General features: G+C 43.9%; 1 protein-coding gene across 2 annotated transcripts in view; it reads left to right on the forward strand.

The window, feature by feature from the left end:
• Positions 1-22,681, forward strand: part of ptprn2 (protein tyrosine phosphatase receptor type N2) — a 220,835-nt gene that overhangs the window by 12,767 nt on the left and 185,387 nt on the right. For both annotated transcript variants that reach the window (XM_035415416.1, XM_035415414.1), the window contains exon 2: positions 8,064-8,114. In XM_035415416.1, the coding sequence (XP_035271307.1) occupies positions 8,064-8,114 (51 nt within the window). The remainder of the gene's footprint in view (positions 1-8,063; positions 8,115-22,681) is intronic.

The raw sequence follows: 22,681 nt of genomic DNA on the forward strand, positions 1-22,681 counted from the left end.
TGTCATTTTGTTGATACAAAATAACAATATCCCATGTTTTTAATAATTAGTTATTACATCTAATGTATAAAAAAGCAAACATACATTGTTTAATTGCTCAGAAAGGACATCCTTTTATTAAACAAGACAAACATTTCAACTGCTATTCTAGAACACAGAGAGCTGGATCTGGAATTATTTTTGGTTCAAATGGTTAATCACTGTGCCTGCCTGGTTCGGGACATCACTCTTCGTAGACCTTTGAAGGAGAGCTAAAATCAGGTCACCACACTTGGGCTATTTTTAGGACAGCTGTACTTTATTTAGCCCTCTTTTTTTTAAGTTGAGCAGTGTTTTTTGTTTTGTTTTTTGTAACGGCTGTGCAGGCTGAGTGTGGTTCAGGGAGAAATTAGCTTGGTTTTGCCCTTTGTAGCCAAACAGAATCCTGCTGGGTCCCATCTAAACCAATTGCATGAGTCATGTGGTTAATGTTATACTGTTTTGTTACAAAAGAATACTAACCGCCAGTCACAGCATGAGCAACATTTTAGGAAGCTCCAAATTTGAGGGTGGCTTCTGAAACCAACATCTGTTGTTGTGATCATTTAAAGTTGTGCATGAAGAGCATCTTCAGATTTCTATCTTCATTTACCTTGCTAAAGTACACAATTGTCGCAGTGATTGTAGTCTTGGCAATGTACAATTAAGTCTGAATGTTTGTAAGTCTGTTTTAATTGGGATTCTTTAATTGGGAAGTGGGCATATTTTTCTGTATTGTTTAGATCATTACTGATCATTACAGTTGTAGCCGATGAATAAAACTGAATGTGCGGAATATTTGGGGATTCATTTTAAATGCAGTTACTGTACAATTTTATTTCTCAAGATGGACCAGTTAAATTTGAATATCTATAATACTTTGAGGACCATTGTTTACTACATTAAATAAATGAGAATGGCTTGCATGTTAAACCTCATGATGTAAGTGAAAATATCACATTTCATAGACAATTTTATAGGAGGTGTTACTGTTTACATGTCAGCTTGTGCCAGCTATCACCACCCAGGACTTCTGGGGCGTTTTTATAAAGGTAACGATGCAAAGCCCTGTTCGATACAAAATGTTTTTATCCATAGGTTAACATATGTCTTGTGGAGAATTCAAAGGTGATTTACCCCATTTGTATGATGCCATACTTTAAAGTGAGCGGTTAGTACTAATGTTTTAGTTCAGCATTAATGTTTTTTTTTTTTTTTAAATAGAATGTACTTCTTGTCTCTTGAAATTTCCTTGTGCTAGTAGGAATTAAATAATAACTTCAGAGATAGCTCCTTAATTACATTTTGTTCTCTCCATTTTTGGATGAGCTGTGTGGACTCCAAATGGTGTTCAGCTTAATTTGACTTTGCAACATATTGGTTAAAGTGGCTACAGAACTTCTCAGGTTTAATAGGCTTCATACTGACACATACATGATTAGGCAGAAGGCTAATTAATATTGAAAGCTGACAAGCACTAGCTGAAAATGCAGTGAATTAAGCTGGAGTAATTACACAGAAAAGTTGAGTGTGCAGAATTTAATAGTCAAATGAGCTGCCTATCGAAGTGGGAGCCTGTCGAGAGCTAGCGCTCCTCAGTGTGGTGCAATCCTCAGAGGACAGGTTAGGGTGAGGTCCTCCTCAGTGTGGTGCGATCCTCAGAGGACAGGTTAGGGTGAGGTCCTCCTCAGTGTGGTGCGATCCTCAGAGGACAGGTTAGGGTGAGGTCCTCCTCAGTGTGGTGCGATCCTCAGAGGACAGGTTAGGGTGAGGTCCTCCTCAGTGTGGTGCGATCCTCAGAGGACAGGTTAGGGTGAGGTCCTCCTCAGTGTGGGGCGACCCATCACTCCGCTATCTTCAGAGGACAGGTTAGGGTGAGGTCCTCCTCAGTGTGGGGCGGTCCATCACTGCGATCCTCAGAGGACAGGTTAGGGTGAGGTCCTCCTCAGTGTGGTGCGATCTTCAGAGGACAGGTTATGGTGACGTCAGACTAACGTAAAGGCAGGTGGCCTTTGGGACAGCTCAGCCAATGACCTCTTTGCCCTCGCTTCCTCTGTTTGTTCCTCTGTCACGTGACTCTCTCGCCGTCACCACCTCTAATCCCATTGGAAGAGTGGGCGGGAATGCCGTGTGCTTCGTCAGCTCACTGTCGCCAATATGAGCGGCGCACAGTGAAATATTTCTGCTAACATATGTCGTGTGGAGAATTCAAAGGTGATTTACCCCATTTTCATGATTGCATCCTTTAAAGTGAGCACTTAGTATTAATGTTTCATTTCAGCATTCATGTTTTTTAAAATAGAATGTGTACTTCTTGTCTCTTGAAATTGCCTTGTGCTAGCAGAAATTAAATAATAACTTCAGAGATAGCTCCTTAATTACATTTTGTTCTCTCCGCTTTTGGATACGCTGTGTGGACTCGAAAAGGTGTTTTGCTTAAACTGACTTTGCTTCCATCTAACATATTAGTTTTATTGGTTACATGTTGGTTATACAGTACATTGGTAACATGTTGGTTGAGTCTGTTGAACGATGCACCAGTAAATATGATAAAGTGCACACAGTGTGTAATCTGGCCCACTTCACTGGTAAATATTGCTTGTGATTCAGGAGGGTAAAATGGTGTGATGATATATGGCTGAAACATTGGAGTGCAGTGCAGTATGGGAGAATGCTTTGTCATAATTCCCCTTTTCCTTTTTTATGATTTCTTATATTTATGGTTTCAATAACAACATGACGCTCAAGAAAAGACCAATATAGGATGGGACATCGCTTGACGCAGTCAGATAAAAATATTTTTTTTAAATGTGAAAAATTCTCCTGTGTCAAGTAGGATGTGTTTCGGGCTTCTCTGGGAATAATAATCCCATGTTTAATAAAATGTGGGTGGAAGAACGAGGTCAGTCCGTTGAAATAACATGTCTGTCTGAAGGGGATTTATATTTTTGGCTTTTTTCACAGTCGCTCCTTGCGAAAGCCAAATGCTTAATACTGTGTTTGAACTGTTACACTTTCATGGGCTTTTGTTAACAGTAATTAACACCACTTTTTTGCGGTAAATAATATTAATTGCTATCCAGTTTAATTTAAGTTTGCAAATAAAGACTTTACTGAGGTATAAGTGTTAACCTCTTGTGCCACTTCTGGAAAGTGGGACAGTGTTATTATGCAGTACCTACAACAACACATGATATGACATCTTTATTTAGGGGCAGTTAGGTGAGATGCCCTTGGTGAAAACATCCATACAGACACACACACTTCCACATGCGTCCATAAACACACACACACACACATACACATACACACACACACACTCCCACGTGTCCATACACACACGGACACACATACACTCCCACATGCGTCCATACACACACAAGCACACACAGACACTCACAGACACACACACACACACACACACACACACACTCATGCACTCACACCCACACAAACACACAGACACTCACACACTCACAGACACACACACACACACACACTCATGCACTCACACCCACACACACACACAGACACTCACACACTCACAGACACTCATGCACTCACACCCACACACACACACAGACACTCACACACTCACAGACACACACACACTCATGCACTCACACCCACACACAGACACTCACACACTCACAGACACACACACACTCATGCACTCACACCCACACACACACACAGGCACTCACACACTCACAGACACACACACACACACACACTCATGCACTCACACCCACACACACACACAGACACTCACACACTCACAGACACACCCACACACACACACACACTCATGCACTCACACCCACACACACACAGACACTCACACACCCACACACACACACAGACACTCACACACTCACAGACACACACACACACACACACGCTCTAATACAGCTTTTAGAAGCAGGTTTTTGGCTGCGGTCCTGCCTTAAAGGCATTGCTGACCTCATCCCCAGGGCGAGGACACATGTCATTGTGGACAGGATGATGTAATGCCGCATCACCCCACCTGCCCGACAAAGAAGAGATTGCCATTAAGATACTGTACCTGATTCCCAGATGTGACACAGCCTCGACTGTTCCACAAAATTGCTGTTTCACCTGTTTATTAAATGCGTTTTTGGATTTTTGGAGTGTTGACATTATTTAATGTGTCCAATTATGGATAATCTGGCATTTAGCAGATGCTCTCATCCAGAGTGATTTACACAGCTATAGTTAAACAAAATTAATCTGGAGAAAGCCACTTTGCATTTGCTTTTCATCTTTCTGAGATATATCACTCTAATGCAAAGTGGCTTTCTTCATATTTTTTAAAACTAAAACCCATCAAATCCAAATCCATCCTGTAGGCTTTAGAGGCCCGGGCAATGCTTATTTTTTCTCCTGCTATTGACGACTTACACAGCTTTTTTGCATTTTTAATATATTTTTTGACAGTATTGGGATGGAGGGTATGCCATCCAGCCAAGTTACCCCTTGGCAAGGCATGCCCCATACCTATACAGCACCGAGAGTTTGGTACTTCTCAGGGTTCCCCACAGAAACAAACGCAAGACTCTCAGCCCTTAAAAACATGAATTTCTGTACATTCTGACCCTATTTCAACAGATGGAATTCATAAACAACTTCACACGTCTACACAGTAAAGCCCCAAACTAAGGGGATTTTGCGTTTTCTACTCCTTCTTCTTCTTTTTCCTGCCACAAATGCTCCTAGCCCACAATGAATATGTCTCCCCATTGGTCATTTTACGTACATTAGCCAATAAAAACATTGGATACAAACACAAAATGAACATATTTACAAGTGTGCACGTTTAAAAGAGTACAACTTTGTAGCTCTGACGTCTACTTCCCTTTTAGCTCACTGAGAAGTGTGTTTACCTTTTGGTGGAACTGTTTACAGGACTGAGAGACCAGTGACCAGTGAGAGCGAGTGTCTGCGTATGTGGTCAGCTAAAAGCTTTTATGTTTTATTTACAAACAATTTAGGAAACATTGCATAGCATTGCTTTGGAATACAGCTTCTTTAATTTCTGTGAGGCAATATAGTCTATATTGTTTGTCGTACGGTAACTTGGCATAATTTTGATTATGCTTTGACAGTGCTTTGTACATGTGAGTAACTTGCCATTTTTGTACATTGAAAATGTGTTTTTTATGTGATCCATTTATACAGCTGGATATATACTGCAGCAGTGCAGGTTAATTACCTTACTCAAGGGTGGTTGTGTCCTACCTGGCAATCAAACCTGCAATCTTTTGGTTTCAAGTCCAAATATGAAAAGGAGTGTGACTTTTTAACTAAACTAGCCAGCGTGTGCCTTTTCTTCGAAGTCTTTTTTTTTTCTTTCTTTCTTATGAATGACTAAATAATGTCAGAAGAATAATTTAGTTTAACCTAGGACTCAAACTGGGGTGTGGGCTTTGGACATGAATAATGGAATTTTTTTGGCTTTTATCATGTCTCACAGCATGTACTGAAGAGTAAATGCAGTGATATAATTTGGTAGTTACTTGATGTGAATGTGATCTCCATGGGTACTTTGTCTCATAATCGAACCTGAGATGAAGGCTTTAGGGCTGAGTTGGGTAACTCCGGTCCTGGAGTGCTGTTGTGTGGGCAGGTTTTTGTTTCCACCAGTTACTGTGGTTAAATGAGCTAATTGGCTATATACACCAACACTGGCTCACACGGAGATGAGATCGAAGCAAAACGTTTCATGCGGGAACACGAGAGAGTTTTCGGCTGCCAATCATGCACTTATCAAAAAATGCAGCTAAAATGTCAGACAGCGTAAATGTTAGGGCTAATTAAGCAGAGAAAACCAGGAACGGATGCGGTCCCCCGTCACCCACCTCTGCTTTTGGGTAACGGCAGGCAAGATTTATTCCGAGCATTTGAAAACTTCATAATACCCCCTCCCCCCTCATTGCAGTGAATCACTTTTCACGCGTTCCCCTCTGCTCTCATTGTTCTACTGTTCTCAATCTCAACTCCCACATACGGCACACCGGGGCTCCATTTTGATCTAAGAATGCACGCCTTCATCCCCTCGAATGGCGAGATGGATTTCAAGTATGAGGGAAAACCTTCAGGTGATTCGCCAGCTGATGTCGCAAGCCTTTTTTTCCTAAGCGCTAATTAGGTCGTGTTCCTAAAGCACAACATTTTGACAATAGTGATGCTGCCTGCAAATGTATTTGCAAGCATTCTAACCCTCAAGGGGGTTCGGGGGGGACTACTATGGAGCTCTCTTGTGTTTAGTGCTTCTGTTCTATCCTCTATTCAGTCTAGAATACTTTGTTGTCGAATGACTCATGTTTTTTAATGTTAATGTTATTTATTTTTGGTTTCTATTACAGCTGGTCACATTTTTTACCCAAAGTTTGAGGTGAAATTATTGTTTGTTAGATCAGGCCTTGGTGTGACTTCCCTGTGTGAATCCTTGTGACAGTTGGAGTCTGAATTGATCTGTAGCCAGGTATATACTGTGCATGTAATTGCAGTTCATTTATAATGGAGAAAAAAATTTCTCTGGCATGTACAGCGATAACCTTATTGCCTGAACCCCAGTTTGCTTTCAGACCCAGAATAATCCAGTGATGGTGTTTGTAAGCCTGTCAGAATGGGGGGATAATTATTTTCAGTATTTTCCGTGGGGAAAGTGCTGTGTTTTTTCCTTACATAATCGCAGTGTGCACCTTGCTGCCCTGCAGCATCGCTTTAGAAAGTGTGGAGTCAAAGAGCTTGTGACTTCAGCCAATTCGGCAGCAGCCTCAGCCTGCTTAACTCCGCTGTCCCGCAGAAGCTTTGTCTTTTACTGCCCGGTTGTCCTTCTGCCCTGTTATCTCAGGCCGGAGTGTCACAAGGACACTTTTGTGTCCCATCGTAAATCTCAGTGAGTGTAAACACAGCCTGACAGCTTGCGTTGATAATCCCTCCGGAGCTGCATCTGAAAAGGTCCGCGTGGCACTGAGATGTCAAACGGCGACATTGAGGTGCCTGGGGCTCACCTGAGAAATTGCGTTTGGCGTTGTACTCCATAGCCTGCTGCTTCTAACGCTGTTCTGTGTTTCATCCAAAATGGTCGGGCCCTTTCTGCCTTGTGTCCTGAAATTTTCACCTGCCAGCGAAGAATAACTAGAACGGATTAACAAAGCAGGTGACTGAACAATGAAACCACTTTACTCCCCTCTTGCGAATAAGCAACAAAAATCAGTGGTTGCTATGTGGTTGCTGTGCAGTGCCACGCTGCACAGAGTTCACAGTCAGACTAGGCAGGGAGTTTACTACAGCTACAAGGCCACTGTTCTCCTGCCCCTTTGCTCTCCTGTTGTAAATCACTAAAAGATGCTGTGATTTACATGAACTGATCAAAGTGGTGTGCAGTCCAAATTCCCGCAAAGTACAAGTATGAAATATGACCAATCCGGACCTGCAACTGTAACCTGGTGCTGTCTGTTAATAAATCAGTCTGGAGCACCAAGTTTCCTATGCATTAATATTTATATAGTGTAACATGGTTGTCAGCCATGAAATATGAGACTGAAGCAGACAAAGGAAGCTGGCTAATTGGCAGTATATAAATAGATGTGCTCTTAGCGCTCATGTTGAAAACTACATGGCATGACATGACATTGTGGTCGAATGTTTAAGGAGATTTTTCTTCGATTAACCTTGTTGTCAAATTCAGTGATTTTGCCTAACCTGTGGCGGCAAACCTCCAGTAGGGATTGAGAAGTATGTCTTAAAGATACAAAGTGTTATATTTTGCAACTACATTGTATGATTGAACTACATTCACATCCCAGCTAACCACCTGATATTGAAGTGCACAACTAAGTATTTGTACCATCACTGATATCACTTGCTTGAAACATAATTAGAAGATAAAAATTTGAAAAAGAGAGAACAGGTATACATTGGTATTCCCTTATATGATGTACAGTAACCTTTTGTTATGTTGATTAATTATTTTGTGCTGTAAACCTGACCAGTTTTTCTCTTTATTCTGCTTCCAGGCTGCCTGTTGGAGAATGGGCTGTGTTCACCGTATGAGTTCTGTGTCAACGGTAAGCTCATTTTATATTGTCTCTCCCACACAGGCTGCAGTGTCTTTTGGATATAAAAACTGACCAAACCATTAACATTTTTAACCATACACAAGCCCTTTACAATGGTGTGGTTATCAACCTTCAGCAGATTCTGGCACTGTTATTCCAGATACTATAGACTGATCATTCTGAGTCATATTCCTGTTAAGTGTATTGCATCTCATAAAAAACATGTTTTCAACGTACAAAAATGCCAAGTTACTCAAAAGTATTGATATCAAAATGACGCCAAGTTACGGTACTACAAACAATATAGGCTATCTTGCCTCACCGAAATTTCATAACATGTATTCCAAAGCAATGCTACCCAATATTTCCTCAATTCTTTCAAGTCACTTGGCCCTGTGTTTTGTAATCTTACCATATTACAATGTCATGCAAACGTTGTGTCAGATCAAAGTGTCAAATATTTCGTATTGCCTCATGGAACACATTGAAATTCATGTAGAAAACTGCTGGTCAGTCACTACAGGAAGCATATTTCTCCAGAAAACATATGCTTATACTTGCTTCTGAACTGAATTTGATTAAATGTACAAGTGATTGTATATTTGCAATGTACAATAAATAGGCTACATGTAAAATACATATTGTACATACATACATAGAGAACTTCTTTATCCCCATGGGGACATTTCCCTCGCAGCATGTTACATTCACATTTACGAACAGACATTTATACCAAGAAACATACAATCATTCACGCAACAGAAAGGCTGGCCACCAAAATACATACATACCAATACAAATTGGACATACAGATGCCTATTCAATCAATCATGACTGTGAGAAAGCCATCCACACATATGTTTGGCCTGTCCATGCACTGCACGCTTGTATACACACAGGGCCAAGTGACTTGAAAGAATTTAGGAAATATTGGGTAGCATTGCTTTGGAATACATGTTATGAAATTTCGGTGAGGCAAGATAGCCTATATTGTTTGTAGTACCGTAACTTGGCGTCATTTTGATATCAATACTTTTGAGTAACTTGGCATTTTTGTACGTTGAAAACGAACGTGCTTTTTATGAGATATCATTTCTTTTTGCAAAGTGTTTTATTACGAGAGTGAGAAATGCGAAGTGACCCTGTAAGAAACGGTTGTGGATTATGGCTATCACTGTGTGAATTTGTACAGTCTGATGAGCGAGTACGTTTAGCAGTTTCGGTTTGCTATATATGTAAAACAGTGGCTGTGACAAATCGTGCGGTGGCGTAATTGTAAACGCATCAGAAAAGGTGAAATATGGCCAGTGTAGCTATGTAGGCTACTCACGGATTTGACGGGCATCCAACGAGCCTTGATTGACAAAAGAATCAGCAAGCCCGTAGAATTAGAGCTGCCTAGGTCGCAACTTGTGTACCCTTCTGTCCTGCTCCGTTGTCTGTTATTTCGTGAAGATGCACTTTTAGTGTTTGTAAGGTTTACAAGGCATTTTGATAGGCTTATCTGCAGGTAGGAATCCTCTTTGCTGTTTTGTTAAGGTAGAACCGGAAAAGTTGATAGTGGAGAATAGGAGCAGACGCATATGTCCCAGCAGGCTTTGCCTATGAGAAAATAACAAGTGTGAGATAAATTAGGCGAAATGATGAAATTGCGTAGTTGAAACAATATGTTTTTTTAGCAGAATGGGCATGTTGGTGAAGGTTGACATGATCACAGACTATAGTGCGAAGTAAATGAAGTGACCATAAGCGAGCTTAGTTTCCTTATCAAATGGTATATATAACAGTCTGTATTTGACGTTAGTTGTTGAAGTGGAGGGTTAAAGAACGTGTGCAATCTATTGCACTAATGTGTATTTCTCATGTTCAGTGCTAGTAGTTATACTTATGAGTGAATCATGATTTTAAATGTTTTGTTTTAATGCAGAGTTGCAGAACGTACATACGTAGTAATTGTTTGTAGCCTATGTGGCTAGATAGAGAACAGGGCGAGGTAACATGAATGTAGAAACGTGGCGTTTGCTGATATGATGGTTTTGTACGGTAGCCAAGTGAAGAAATGTAGTTAGTAGAAATGGCACAGTGGTGAACTGGTGTAACTTTTTAATAAAAGGAATACATTTGCGTCATGAAATGCATATGGATGGCCGTGAGTGAGTTTAGGTAAAGCAAATATAAGCGTAAGAAAATGTTAGTGTAAAAGAGGAAATGATCTGCCTGAGGGCGAGTCGGGATTCAAGCTTTGAACCGGAGGTTTACCAGTCTGTGACTTCGTTAGTGCAGCACCATGCCATAGCTATGCAATGCGTGAAATATCATTAGCAAACCTGCCGGTGGTTTTAAAGAAGAACACAGGCCAGTAAGCACAGAAGAGCTCCATATGGCTTAGCAATATTGTAGCCGGTGAATAACTGAACGTACATACGGTAAGTGATAATGCATATGGCTTAGCAATATTGTAGCCGGTTAATAACTGAACGGTGAACGGCGGGTATATATGGTGCAAAAGCAATAATTGATAAGTAGTAGACAATAATTAGTGAGGGTCGAAGCAGGTTAAAGAAACACGTTCCTAGCTGGGCTTGAATCTACGACCCCATGTTCTCAAGACTGTAGCCTTGTCCACTAGGCCACAGGCGGACTAGCTGCTTAAACTGGAAATGTTTCAGAGTAAAAAGGTATGGGTATTTTGCGTGTGTATGCACGTTTTTGATTGGGTCGTGTAGGTGAAGATTTGGCTGGTGTCAGTGAAATGTCCAATGGGGAGACATGTTGTTAGTGGGATAGGCGGCAGGAAAAATAAGAAGAAGAAGGAGAAGAAGAAAGAGAAGAAGAAGAAGGAGAAAACACAAAATCCCCTTAGTTTGGGGCTTTATTGTGTGGACATGTGAAGTTGTTTATGAATTCTGTTTGTTGAAATGGGGTCAGAATGTACAGAATTTAATGTTTTTAAGGGCTGAGTGTCTGTCGCTGTTGTGGTTATTTCTGTGGGGAACCCTGAAAAGTGCCAAACTCTCGGTGCTGTATAGGTATGGGGCATGCCCCCGCCAAGGCGTAACTTGGCGGGATGGCATACCTGCCATCCCAATGGTTTCAGAAAAAAAACAATTTAGTGATTTTTCCATAGCCTCTCCAGTAGTATGTGCAGCACAGCTCCCAGGCTCTGGAAAAGGAGCTTACATTGAGTGCAGGCAGAGCCTTCAGTTTAATGAAATCAGTTTTCAAAGTGATTGACTGACGCAAAGAGCAGGAAACCCAGTCTCACATAAAACAAAGAGCGAAACGTAGCCGTACGCGACTAATTATGAAACCCGAATCCTCGCGCTCCTCCAGCGCGCGGGCCCATTCAGGAGCCCCTCTGTGCGCGGATTCGCCCGCGCAGTCATTTCCTGCCTTTGAGACGCCTTGTGTGCCTCGCAGCAGGGCTTCCAGCTTCCCATGAATGCGCGTGACGTTGTCGCGCCGCGCGCTGTGAAATAAGAAAACGCGTTGGTGAAGGACCTGCTTTGTCCCGTAGCAGATAAGAGCTGCTAGTTCATGTCGGTTATGATGCAGATGATGCGTGTCTTTTGTTGGAAGTGGAAGTTTCTTTGTCTGGTTTGCTTCCTCTAAGACTGAGGCCTAATCTGTCTTTTTGGCCCAGGCTAATGTATTCTCCATATTGTAGCGCTCTAGAATAAGATATTTTCTCAGATGATGTTTGTGTCAGACCAAATGGTGCCGGCTTCCAGAGTTATACAGTTATCCAGTTCCTGACCCGAACTCTAATTGTGTATGCTAAGGCTATCTCGTTAGCCGAGCAATTAAGGACCAAATGCATCAAATCGCATTGTGATTTCAGAACCATGTCTATAAATACATTTGGAAATGCTTCCTGAATGGCAGTGAGTTTTAAAACTCTGTTGTATGATATTGGCAGCGCTGAAGAGCTTTTTCCAATGCGTCAGACATCACTTGAATTCAAAATGCGGTAGCTTTGTACTCAGACCTGATGCATTGAGCACAGGTTCCAAATCACGCAACACAGTCAAGCGTTTAAGCCTTTGAAACCCTGGGCATCGAGAGATTTGGGCAGTCATCTCCGGGCTCACGATGCCCTCGAGACGTTTCTCACTCAGAGCGCATTAGCATGTTTGTCTTTCCCAGCTTGGCATGGTTGAGTCCAGGAGAAGAAGAGCTAGGCTCATCCTGCGGGCCTTGGACTGAGCTGTGATTTCACAGACGTCAGTTCTGATTACCCAGAATCCTGCATCCCCCCCCCCCCCCCCGCCTTCAGCACCCTGACACCATGTTTTTGATGGGGCACACAGCTGGCTATGTCTTTTTAAACCCCTCTCACACACATGAAAAATGTTAAAGGGTAAATGGTTGCCCTGCCATGAACAGTGAGGTCATCACGGTTTCAGTCTCTAGTGGAAAAGTGCCTAAAGCCACCATTTTGGATGTGCCTAAAGCCACCATTTTGGATGTGGAAAACTGCTGTCGTGTTAGGTGCGGTTTAATAAAATGTATAATGTTCTAACAGCACTTTGTGTCTGTGCCAAGGAAGACATGAAATTGCCTATGTCTACCCAAAATATAGAAGCGCTTTTCAGGGGAAATATGCTCTCTCACTGATGGACGTATACATTTGTTTTGTCTATAGCAAGGTGCCAGGGACTTTGTATCTCTGCAGTCCCCTGTAGGATGGAATGGTTAGCTCCATTGCGCCACATCGTCATATATTGTGTCTGTACATTCATGGCTGAATGGCTCTTTACATTCAGCTAAAGATGAAAATGAGGCCATGCATGAACTATACATAGTGTTTTTTTTATTCTTTCTTTCTTAGTCAGAGTGGAAAGAGGGACCATTAGATGCTATAGCAGCCATGTAGCCTGTCTCAGAGCTCAGAGCTAAGTGCAAATGGAAAATAACTGCTGAGAGAGGATCAGATTTTTCCCTGCTTCGCTCCGCGTATGGAAGATTAATTCCTCAACCTGTTTCCTGGTCTATGACTGGGAACTGGGATGTAGAGACGGGGCGGGGGTGGAGTAGGAAATGTTGGGGGGGGGGGGTGAGAATGGAAATGTGGTGTATATTTAAACACGGAGGTGCCTTGCTGCAGAGGTTGATGCCTGCAGTACGTAAGGGGAGTCGAGCTGACTGTGTGTCTACCTTGGTGGCAGAATGCCCCCTGGGAACAGGCGGCCAGGATGTATGATGTTGGGTATGGGTGGGCGGGGTTACGGTCTAGTTTGTGTGGGCATTGAGAGGTCTGGATGCAATCTGCGGTGATTAGTAACGGGTGAGGAGGTGTTCGAAGCGAAGCGTGGCGTTCACTAATCTCTCTCGCCGACTGACAGACTGGCAGGCCATCAATCATGCAACCAATGGGGCCTGACCGCTGGGGGTTGGGTCAGGGGCTTGGGGTTTTTGGCGGCCACACCTGTCTGGGTCCCCGCCAATCAAAAAGCGGCATCAGAGAGCGACAGCAGTGGCAGAAATGACGGCAGCCTTCTCGGTTACTTTTCTGCAGTCTGTATCGGTGATTTAACAAAATGCATATTTTGATGATTGAACTAAATGCAAAAATATCCACTTGTGTCACACAAATTTCACAGCTTTGAAAAAGACCTGGCTTATTTCTCATGCTTGTTATCATTCCATGGCACAAAAGATATAGTTTTTTGTATGCTATTCTTTTCCTGGAGGAATTCTCTCTCTGTATTTCATTCAATTGGCTTGAGATCTTCATATTTACTTTACAAAATACCAAAGGTTATGCATTTAATCTTTGACTGCATTTTTTGCATTGTATTTTTTGTAGCTTGTATTCATTAGTGAATAACATTTTCCCATGTTCTGACTGGAACATCACTATATTAAAATACATGTGTCATTGTATCATTGAGTTGCTTCTCTTTGCTTTGTATGCTTGTATAGCTGCCTTTGTTCATTCATTATGTCTTAGTGGCTTTATTTTGTCATATCTTTAATATCCTAAGCTTGTCACCAGCAACAATGATTGAGAGAATTATAATGTGGCAAAGCATGTATTATCTTTTCAATACACATACATAAATCTTTTAGTCTTTTCAAGAGCCTTTTCCTGCTGTTAATCTGATCTGTTCAATTGTGATTTCCTGGTTTGAGTGTTGGGGTACTCGTGTCATGTGACCTAAGGGATTAGGCAGTAACATTGATTGATGCCTGTCACATGACTCTTCTGGTAATACTTCTGAGGCTGTCTCTTGTTAAATGCCCTGTTTCTTATGTTGTCCATGTCTGATCACGTTAAAGTTCCTTACTGCACTAATTCTGGAGTACACACGTTCCAATTTTTCTGTGTTTCTACAGTAGAAGGTGGTCTAAACACCTGCTAAGTATCACCTGCTACTGTTTCTGCTACAACACTCACTCACAGACACACGTAATAAAATCACATATATTTTTAATATAATGTATAATGTAATATAAAAGCCATATGACCTGTGACATAGGCAGTTAGAGGCACACTGTAAAAGGAGTTTTACTGTATCTCTGCAGTTGCTTTCTGTGTTAACTCTTGGACATTTTTTGCACCTGTGTGGTCTTTTGGGCAGTAGCTGAGCCATTCCGCTGAGCACATGGTGATGGCAGTGTATAAGGGGCAGTTCTGCCCCCTCCCTGGGTCGTCTGTCCATGCCGTTTCGGGGGTTAATGGCATTCCGCAGGAGGCCCATCCCCGATTTATCTGCATTTGCTGTTTGTACAATGTTTGCCATCTTCGCGGCTAACAGGCTGGCGGCAGATGGTCTTCGCGGGACCAATCAATGGCCCGGCTGAACAAGCGAGCGGCACCTGCTGCGTTCTTACATCGGCGGTTAACCAGGCCAGCTGTGGGCAGGTTGCGTCGCTGGCCCGAGGAGACTGTTTGGCTGGCGTCCCTCTCCACTGCGGCCGCAGCACCCGTGCAGAAATGCGACCGCACACGTGCAGTGCTGACGCATTTTCCTGCTGGAGAATCACGGTCAATTAAATACGCGCAAGCGAACCGGACAGCTGGCTCCCCGTTCCACAGTCTGTCTGAAAGCGCAGTCTCACTGCGGATCACCGTCGACTTTACGAGGATTTTTGTATTCACGCTGATTTTCTTTGGGCCTTCCCCTGTCTTTAATGGATCTGCCTCTTGCTGTACTAGAAAACGGCCTGAAGTCAACCTCCTTTGCTAAATAGTGCTAATGCACTCAAGAAATTCCATCTGGTTGTATTTTCCACCGAACCGTAGGAATTTTATAGCTTCTGTTCTCATCTACAGTGAGTTTCATATAAAATGAAAGGGAGTTTCATTTAATTTTTTAGCCGATACGATTATTTCTCAGGTTTTTTTAATTAATCTGACTTAATTAGAGTTATGCAGAATATACAGTGGTGTGAGAGAAAAAATGCAGAATATACAGGGGTGTGAGAGAAAAAATGCAGAATATACAGGGGTGTGAGAGAAAAAAGATAATTATTTTTTAGGATTTCAGATGCTTCATTTTCCTGCTGCCGCTTACGCATGTGCATATCCTGAAAAAGGAAGTGTCTTGCTGAATGGCAGAGGGATATCTCCATGGAAACGCATCCTAATTGATTTGCTTGAAAGATACGTTTAGCTGGTAATGCGGTTCATTTTCACTTCAAAGTGAAGTGTTTCTGAGTGTCCAGTTTCAAAACCAAACTGGATTACAGTATGTAACTCATGGCACTTGTGATTTGAAGATATGAACTGCTCTGAAAAAGAGCACAAGAAATGAAATGGTTATAGTTCTATATCAGCCTGCACTACAGTCCCTTTGGCAGTGTAGTAAAAGAATGAGGTCACAGGTCACAGACGCTAGACTGCAGGGCAGTGGCTGCAGACGAGAGTGACAGGGAGCCTGGGAAAAGGCCTGCTGCATTTGGGTGCTGCTGGATGCTGTGGCTGGAGGTCTCTGCGATGTGGTTTAAATGTTTGAGGAGTTAATGTGCGGTGCCTGAGTGCCTGATGGGCCGTGGTTCAGCATTTCATTTTTATTAAAGTGCTTTAAAGTGTCAGTATCGACCACTGGCTCGCTGGCTCTGACTGCGACTCAATCCTTTCTGCTGGAACATCTTCTCATCCACAGTCCTTCCTCCCTCTGTGTGGATAATGGGGCGAAATCAAAACCAAGCCTGTTCAGCTTATCATGAATTACCCGCCACTGCACAATCAATGGCTTTTGAAAGTTTTTTAAAAAGCATTATGAAGTTGAATAAAAAAAACGGATGAAAACGTAAAGTTCAGAGTTTTTTTTGAATTTTGAATTTTCAGGATTATTGGAATTCTGTATAGTTAATGCATGGTGAGCTTTAGCACAAGCTAAGGGCTATCTTCAAAGCCTGGACTAAAGCGATTTATCCCTGTTTTCAAAGAAGAAATGATTTAGGGCTAAAAGAGTCATTTTATGAGACGAGAGATGTGAGTTTAAACCACCTTTGGGAAGGGAAAGGTTTAGCCGTAGCTACAGACAGTAAAGTCCTGTAAATCCTAAAAACATCTATACTGTCAACATAACTTTAAATATAGAACAGTAGAATTCATATGATTTTTTGATTCAATATCACACACTCTAAGGTAGAGCGTAACATCAGGCATTTAAGAGGCTTCAAGTCAGCATATCTGGAAATTTGCAATATAATTTGAAAGTCTTAGATTTCAAATTTGAATAAAATGATCTAACATTGCTCAGAGCTGTTTGCTCTCTGAAAACATGTCAGTTTAAACAATGAACAGAACAGAAGAAGTTGCAAGATAGGTACATTTAATCACTTCCGTGATTTACGCAGTTTCTACTGTTTAATTGGTTTGGGTAGGACTATGTCCTTATTTTGCCTTAGCATCATCTTTGTTCACTCAACCAGTCTTTGAAAGATGAAAAGAAAAAAAATCTTCTTGGTGCTGCTGTAACATTGAATTATTTTCCATTGTGGACATACATTGTTTCTGGGCCTCTAATGTTCTTTCTCTAACCTGACCCTCTGCCTAATTATAAGCAATACATTTGGTTGTGAATGTTAATTGGATAATTGGATAATTGAATGATTGCCAGCTGCTTCTACCCAGTGATTGTGTCGCCTCCCAAATTGTAGCCATGTGTATATGTGCTATGCCTTTGTTCAGGCACATGTATGTGTACATATTTGTGCGTCATAATGGTGCACTTCAAACGCAGCCAGTCACATGCAAACAGATGGCTTTCTGTCACAGGCACAGTAATAGCTTTCCACTGATAGCTCTGTGTCACAAATGGATGGGTGTGAGGCTCCCGGTGATAGCTGTTGGTGCCACTGAAACGGCTTTTTGTCACACAGGGATGAATGTCAGGCTTACAGTGATGGCTGTCTATCACTAAGAGGCTTGGCACAGATACAGTTATGAGACTTAATGTAGACGGATGGCTGTCTGTTACACTCATAGAGCTGGGTGTCAGGCTTATTGTGTAGTGATATCTGTCTGATACACTCACAGGTGTCAGGCTTATCGTGTAGTGATATCTGTCTGATACACTCACAGGTGTCAGACTTATTGTGTAGTGATATCTGTCTGATACACTCACAGGTGTCAGACTTATTGTGTAGTGATATCTGTCTGATACACTCACAGGTGTCAGGCTTATTGTGTAGTGATATCTGTCGGATACACTCACAGGTGTCAGACCTATTGTGTAGTGATATCTGTCTGATACACTCACAGGTGTCAGACTTATTGTGTAGTGATAGCTGTCTGATACACTCACAGGTGTCAGGCTTATTGTGTAGTGATATCGGTCTGATACACTCACATGTGTCAGGCTTATTGTGTAGTGATATCTGTCTGATACACTCACAGGTGTCAGGCTTATTGTGTGCACTGTGATGGCAGTCACAGGGACTGCTGTCAGTGGGTGTTTACTGTCAGGAAGCAGCGCTCTGCTGTAGTACAGTGCCATTCATCACACAGCAAGCACTGTAAAAACTGACTGGACCTACAGCTGCGTGAAAGTGTGCCTCCCCTGCTCAATCTAACACATCTCTGTCAGCCTGTGCCGTGCTGCAGTTCCTCTGCTGGGATCCTCTCTGATGGGTGATTGCCGCTGATGGGCGTGTTGCAGTGTTTCCCTCTCAGACAGCGAAAGAGCAGGATGTGACCTAAAAACATGTCATCTGCTCATCTTCCTGTGCCTTTATATTTCTAAATTGTGGCTGTAATGTGTGCAACAGTATTTGTGGTGATATTGTATGAAATTGCAAATTAATTAGTAAATACATTTTATTATTTATGAGTAACTTAAGACCTGTTTGCCTAGCAGACTCCCTTTGTGCGTTTGTGTTGCATACATTCATACAGCAGTTTGCTCATGTGCATTTCTGAAGGGGGCAGCAGTGGTGGTCTCCACTTGACTCCAACCCACGTCCTCCTTCTCCTTCCGCAGTGAGCAATTGTGAGCAATTTATACATCTATACAGGTGGTAATATAGGCTGAGAGACTGTTTGACATAAACAGACTAGGTTAACCTCAGTATAGCTCAGGTTTTACCCAGATATCACCTGGCTACGTTCTAGCCGGTTTGGAAACTTTTAACTTTTCCAACAAGTGTTGTTAGATTTTCACCTTAACACCTGGACGGTATTTCACTGTCTTCTTTACAAAACTGTTCACTGGGTCTGGTTGGCCAACAAATTCTCACTGCTGTGCCATTACATCCAGAAAAGAACAAAAGAATAATGTTGCTTTGGTTATTTCTTATCACCTGAGTGAAGATCTGGCGGTGGGGAGGGGTGCAGAGAGAGGTATTAGAGTGACCGTCTTGCATCCAGCTCAGTTCAGTTCCTGCTGCAGTCCGGAGGTGAGCCAGCTTGACGAATGGCCCAAGTCTCCTTTCCCTCTTTTGGGTTTCCGCGCCACGACGGCATGTTCGGCAGACGTCCGGTCTTCCCCAAAGGCGCCTTGTCTTACTGTAATTTGGCGTATTTCGTCAGTGCCTCTGACGCCCGGCAGGCCCGCTCTGATTGGAACGTGGCGAGGACACGCGCCTCTCGAACAGCGAGCCGTGTCCCCGTCGGCGGGGTGTCGGGCTGTAAATCGGACGTGGTCGTGTTCCGCCAGGCGGGCTCTGTTCCGCGCGCCCAGGGAGCATGAAAAAAAAAAAAAACCGCCATCTGGACGAGCGGCCGGCCTCGACGGTTCGGACGTGGCCCGACGTGGAGCCGACGTGGAGCCGGCGCGGAGGGCTCGCTGTGACCTTCGTTTCTGCTCCGACGGCGTTCCGTCGCGGGGGGGTGGCGGGGGTGGGGGGGTTTTGGAGGGGGGCAGACGGACCGTGCCCGGCCGTTATTGCAAGCCCCCATTCGCAGACAGATAGGTGGTTCGGTACCCATCTGTTCCGCTGTTGGCAGACAGGCTGTGATGTTAAACAGATAAGTCGCGTAAAATTCGTGTCTGTAATTGGTCGGCTCTAATGGCCCTTTTCCTTAGTTTTAATGATCTGTGGCTCACCCGGGCCTGAAATCGATTATGCACAGCCCTTTATTTATCAACCGGATAGGCTGCATGCTGATGGAGGCTATGTGTGTAGCATGCGTAAAGTACAGTCACGCATAAAGAGACCCAGGGCTATCAGGACTTCAGTAATGGTTCCATATAGGAAAATACATTACGGGTCATTCCAGGAAATCGCTCTGGTGAGGGACAATTGACATTCGGGCGATGTCTATCGATTGAAAATCCCAGAACTGAAAATTAAATGCAGATCTTACACTTTTCTTCACAAACACAAATTGACAAGGGCGTTGCCCAGTTTCTTTTTCTTCAGAATACGGTACAAATAAATGCAGGCCTTGAAGACTCCTCTCCCTTAATTGTTTCAGTATTGCCTCCGTGGGTCACATGGCACGGTTGACGCGTCGGTTTCAGAACCTCAGGAACGCTCCGTGAGGCTGGCGGGTCTGTGGAGAGAAGCTGATTTGAATGCCGCCGGTGCCGCGTTGCCGGTGTAGTCGTTGTTGTTGTTGTCAAGGCCGATGTTTTTTTCCCCGTTGTGTTGGGATTGACAGAAATCCTCCTGAAACGCCCGTGGTGGTTGACAGGCAGCGGTGCGGCGTGATTCAGCGCTCTCTCCTGAGAAATGCGCTCTCTGTGCTTCAGCAGCCTTATCCTCCCTGACAGCGCCGTATGTGTCTCTGTCGGGCGGGGGGTGGGGGGGGGGGGGGGTGGGGGGGTGGGTACAGGGAGTGTGGCTTCAGGGATATTAAAGGTCCCAATCCTCACCTCTCCGGCCAATAAATAATTGTGCCTCTTACATTCCCCTTGTAATAACAGACCTGTTCTTGTGCAGTTTCTCTTGCTTCTCTGCCAAGTGAAGAGGCTTTAATGCGGAACATAAAGGATTGTGCATTTTACCCTTGGGCTTCATTATCTGGATTTAATATAACTGGGTTCTTAATTAATGTTAAATGCAAACTGAGCACGTAAGAAAGACATCACTATTTCTGCCTACGTGTTTTTCATTTTCAGTATGCAGATTTGGAATACCAATGGCATGTTTGAAGCATCGTTCTGGGCATTTGTGGCTGACCTCGACATGTCTCAGTCACTGTGACTTCTGCAAAAGGCACTGCAGCATTCTTATTACTGCCTTCATTTTTTCTGAGAGATCCAGTGATGAGGACAGGCGATGAGGGGATTTAAGCTAGTAAAATAAAAGCCGAGCCTGGTAGAAAAAAAGGTGAACGCTGTAACAAATAGGCTGAGAGATGAGTGCCTCAGTGAAACAGAGATATTGAAAAGACTGTTAGAGACTGAAGTGTCAAGGCTAAGCTAGCATAGCGGCTCAGCATTTGCACTGTTCACAGCCAGCAATTAACCACCTGGCAACCCCCGACAGCCAAATCCAGTTTATCAATTACTGACCACAGTCTCTGAGACCGCGAGTCGCAGCACGGCGCCAAAGCACACGGACAGACCCACGCATTAATTGTTGAATACAGCGGGCCAGCCAATGGGAGGCTCACACACGGGTTTGTCTGGGCGGGAGAGCTGTTGCTACGGAGCAGCGTTTGTAGTGATTGATGGCCACCTGCCTACGCAGCGCCATTGATTGAGTGAGAACTGGGCTCGCCGCAACCTGGCCTTTGATTGAGCGGAACTGGCCGTGAGAACGTCGCCACGGAGACGGATCAGGATGGTCTCTCAGCCTTGGCGAGGGGCTGTGACTCTCGATCTCCCAGATTGACTTCAGGCATCGATGGACAGCTCGCCACATAGCAAGTTTGCGGCTGTGAACACCGCAGATGGAGAGCGATGACACAGTGACTAGGCCAGGCCATTAAGACCCTCTCCTGCTGCACAAAAGTGTGGTTCTCTCTGTGTGCGTGATTAGCCACGTTCTGTATTTGTCCATCTTAATTTTTTATCAGGTTGACCTCCTTATTTTGTAGTCCACCTGTGTGGATAGAAAACCCACACGCCTTGTACAACTGGCTTAATGAGCCAGAGGGGGCGCTAGTATGTGGTGAAGCGAGGCACACCGTGTTGATGGGAGTCCTGCCGGGGTGATACTAAAGCTGGTTATGTGTGGTCCTGAGAAACCCCTGGTCAAGATCAGCGCTGGAGCAGTCAGCAACCTGGACCAGGGGACACGTTACTGCAAACACTTTCATTATATGAATTGTAAAATTATATGAAAGGTATCTCTTTTCTTATGATTGACATTTTCATGAAAATTTGTAGCGGCAGATCAGGGTGGTGGTCGCCATTTTTAAGAAGGGGGACCAGAGGGTGTGTTCCAATTGTCGGGGAATCACCCTCCTCAGCCTCCCTGGGAAAGTCTATGCCAAGGTGCTGGAAAGGAGGCTTTGGCCGATTGATGACCCTCAGATTCAGGAGGAACAATGCAAGTTTCGTCCAGGCCGCTGAACAACAGGCCTCTCTCAGATATTTGAGGGGGCATTGGGAGGTTGCCTATCCAGTCTACATGTGGTTTGTGGATTTGGAGAAGGCATATGACCGTGTGCCCCGGGGTATCTTGTGGGAGGTGCTGCGGGAGTGTGGGGTGACAGGGTTGCTTTTGCGTGCCACTCGGTCCCTGTTCACCCGGAGCGAAAGCTGTGTTTGCATTCTCGGTATTAAGTCAAGCTTGTTCAAAGTGGGTGTTGGACTCCGTCAAGGGTGCGCTTTGTCTCCCCTTCTGTTCGTGGTATTCATGGACAGGATCTCGAGGCACAGCTGAGGTATGGAGGGTGTCCAGTTTGGGAACATCTCTGCTGTTTGCAGATGACATCGTTCTCTTGGCCTCATCATACTGTGACCTTCGATGTGCACTAGAGCGGTTTGCAGCTGAGTGTGACGTGGTCGGGTGACGTGACGTGGTTCGCCCCCTTCAAGCAAGAGAGGAGCAACTGCCCCAGGTAGAGAAGTTCATTCTTGGGGTCTCATTCACGAGTGAGGGGAAAAGGGATTCGGAGATCGATGGCCGTCTTGGTGCAGAGGCCACAGTAGTGCGGGCACTGTACTGGACAGTGGTGGTGAAGAAGGAAGCTCTTGATTTACGAGTCGATCTTCGTCCCTACTCTC

This window comes from Anguilla anguilla, chromosome 4 (genome assembly GCF_013347855.1).
Source record: "Anguilla anguilla isolate fAngAng1 chromosome 4, fAngAng1.pri, whole genome shotgun sequence".
Classification (NCBI taxonomy): Eukaryota; Metazoa; Chordata; class Actinopteri; order Anguilliformes; family Anguillidae; genus Anguilla; species Anguilla anguilla.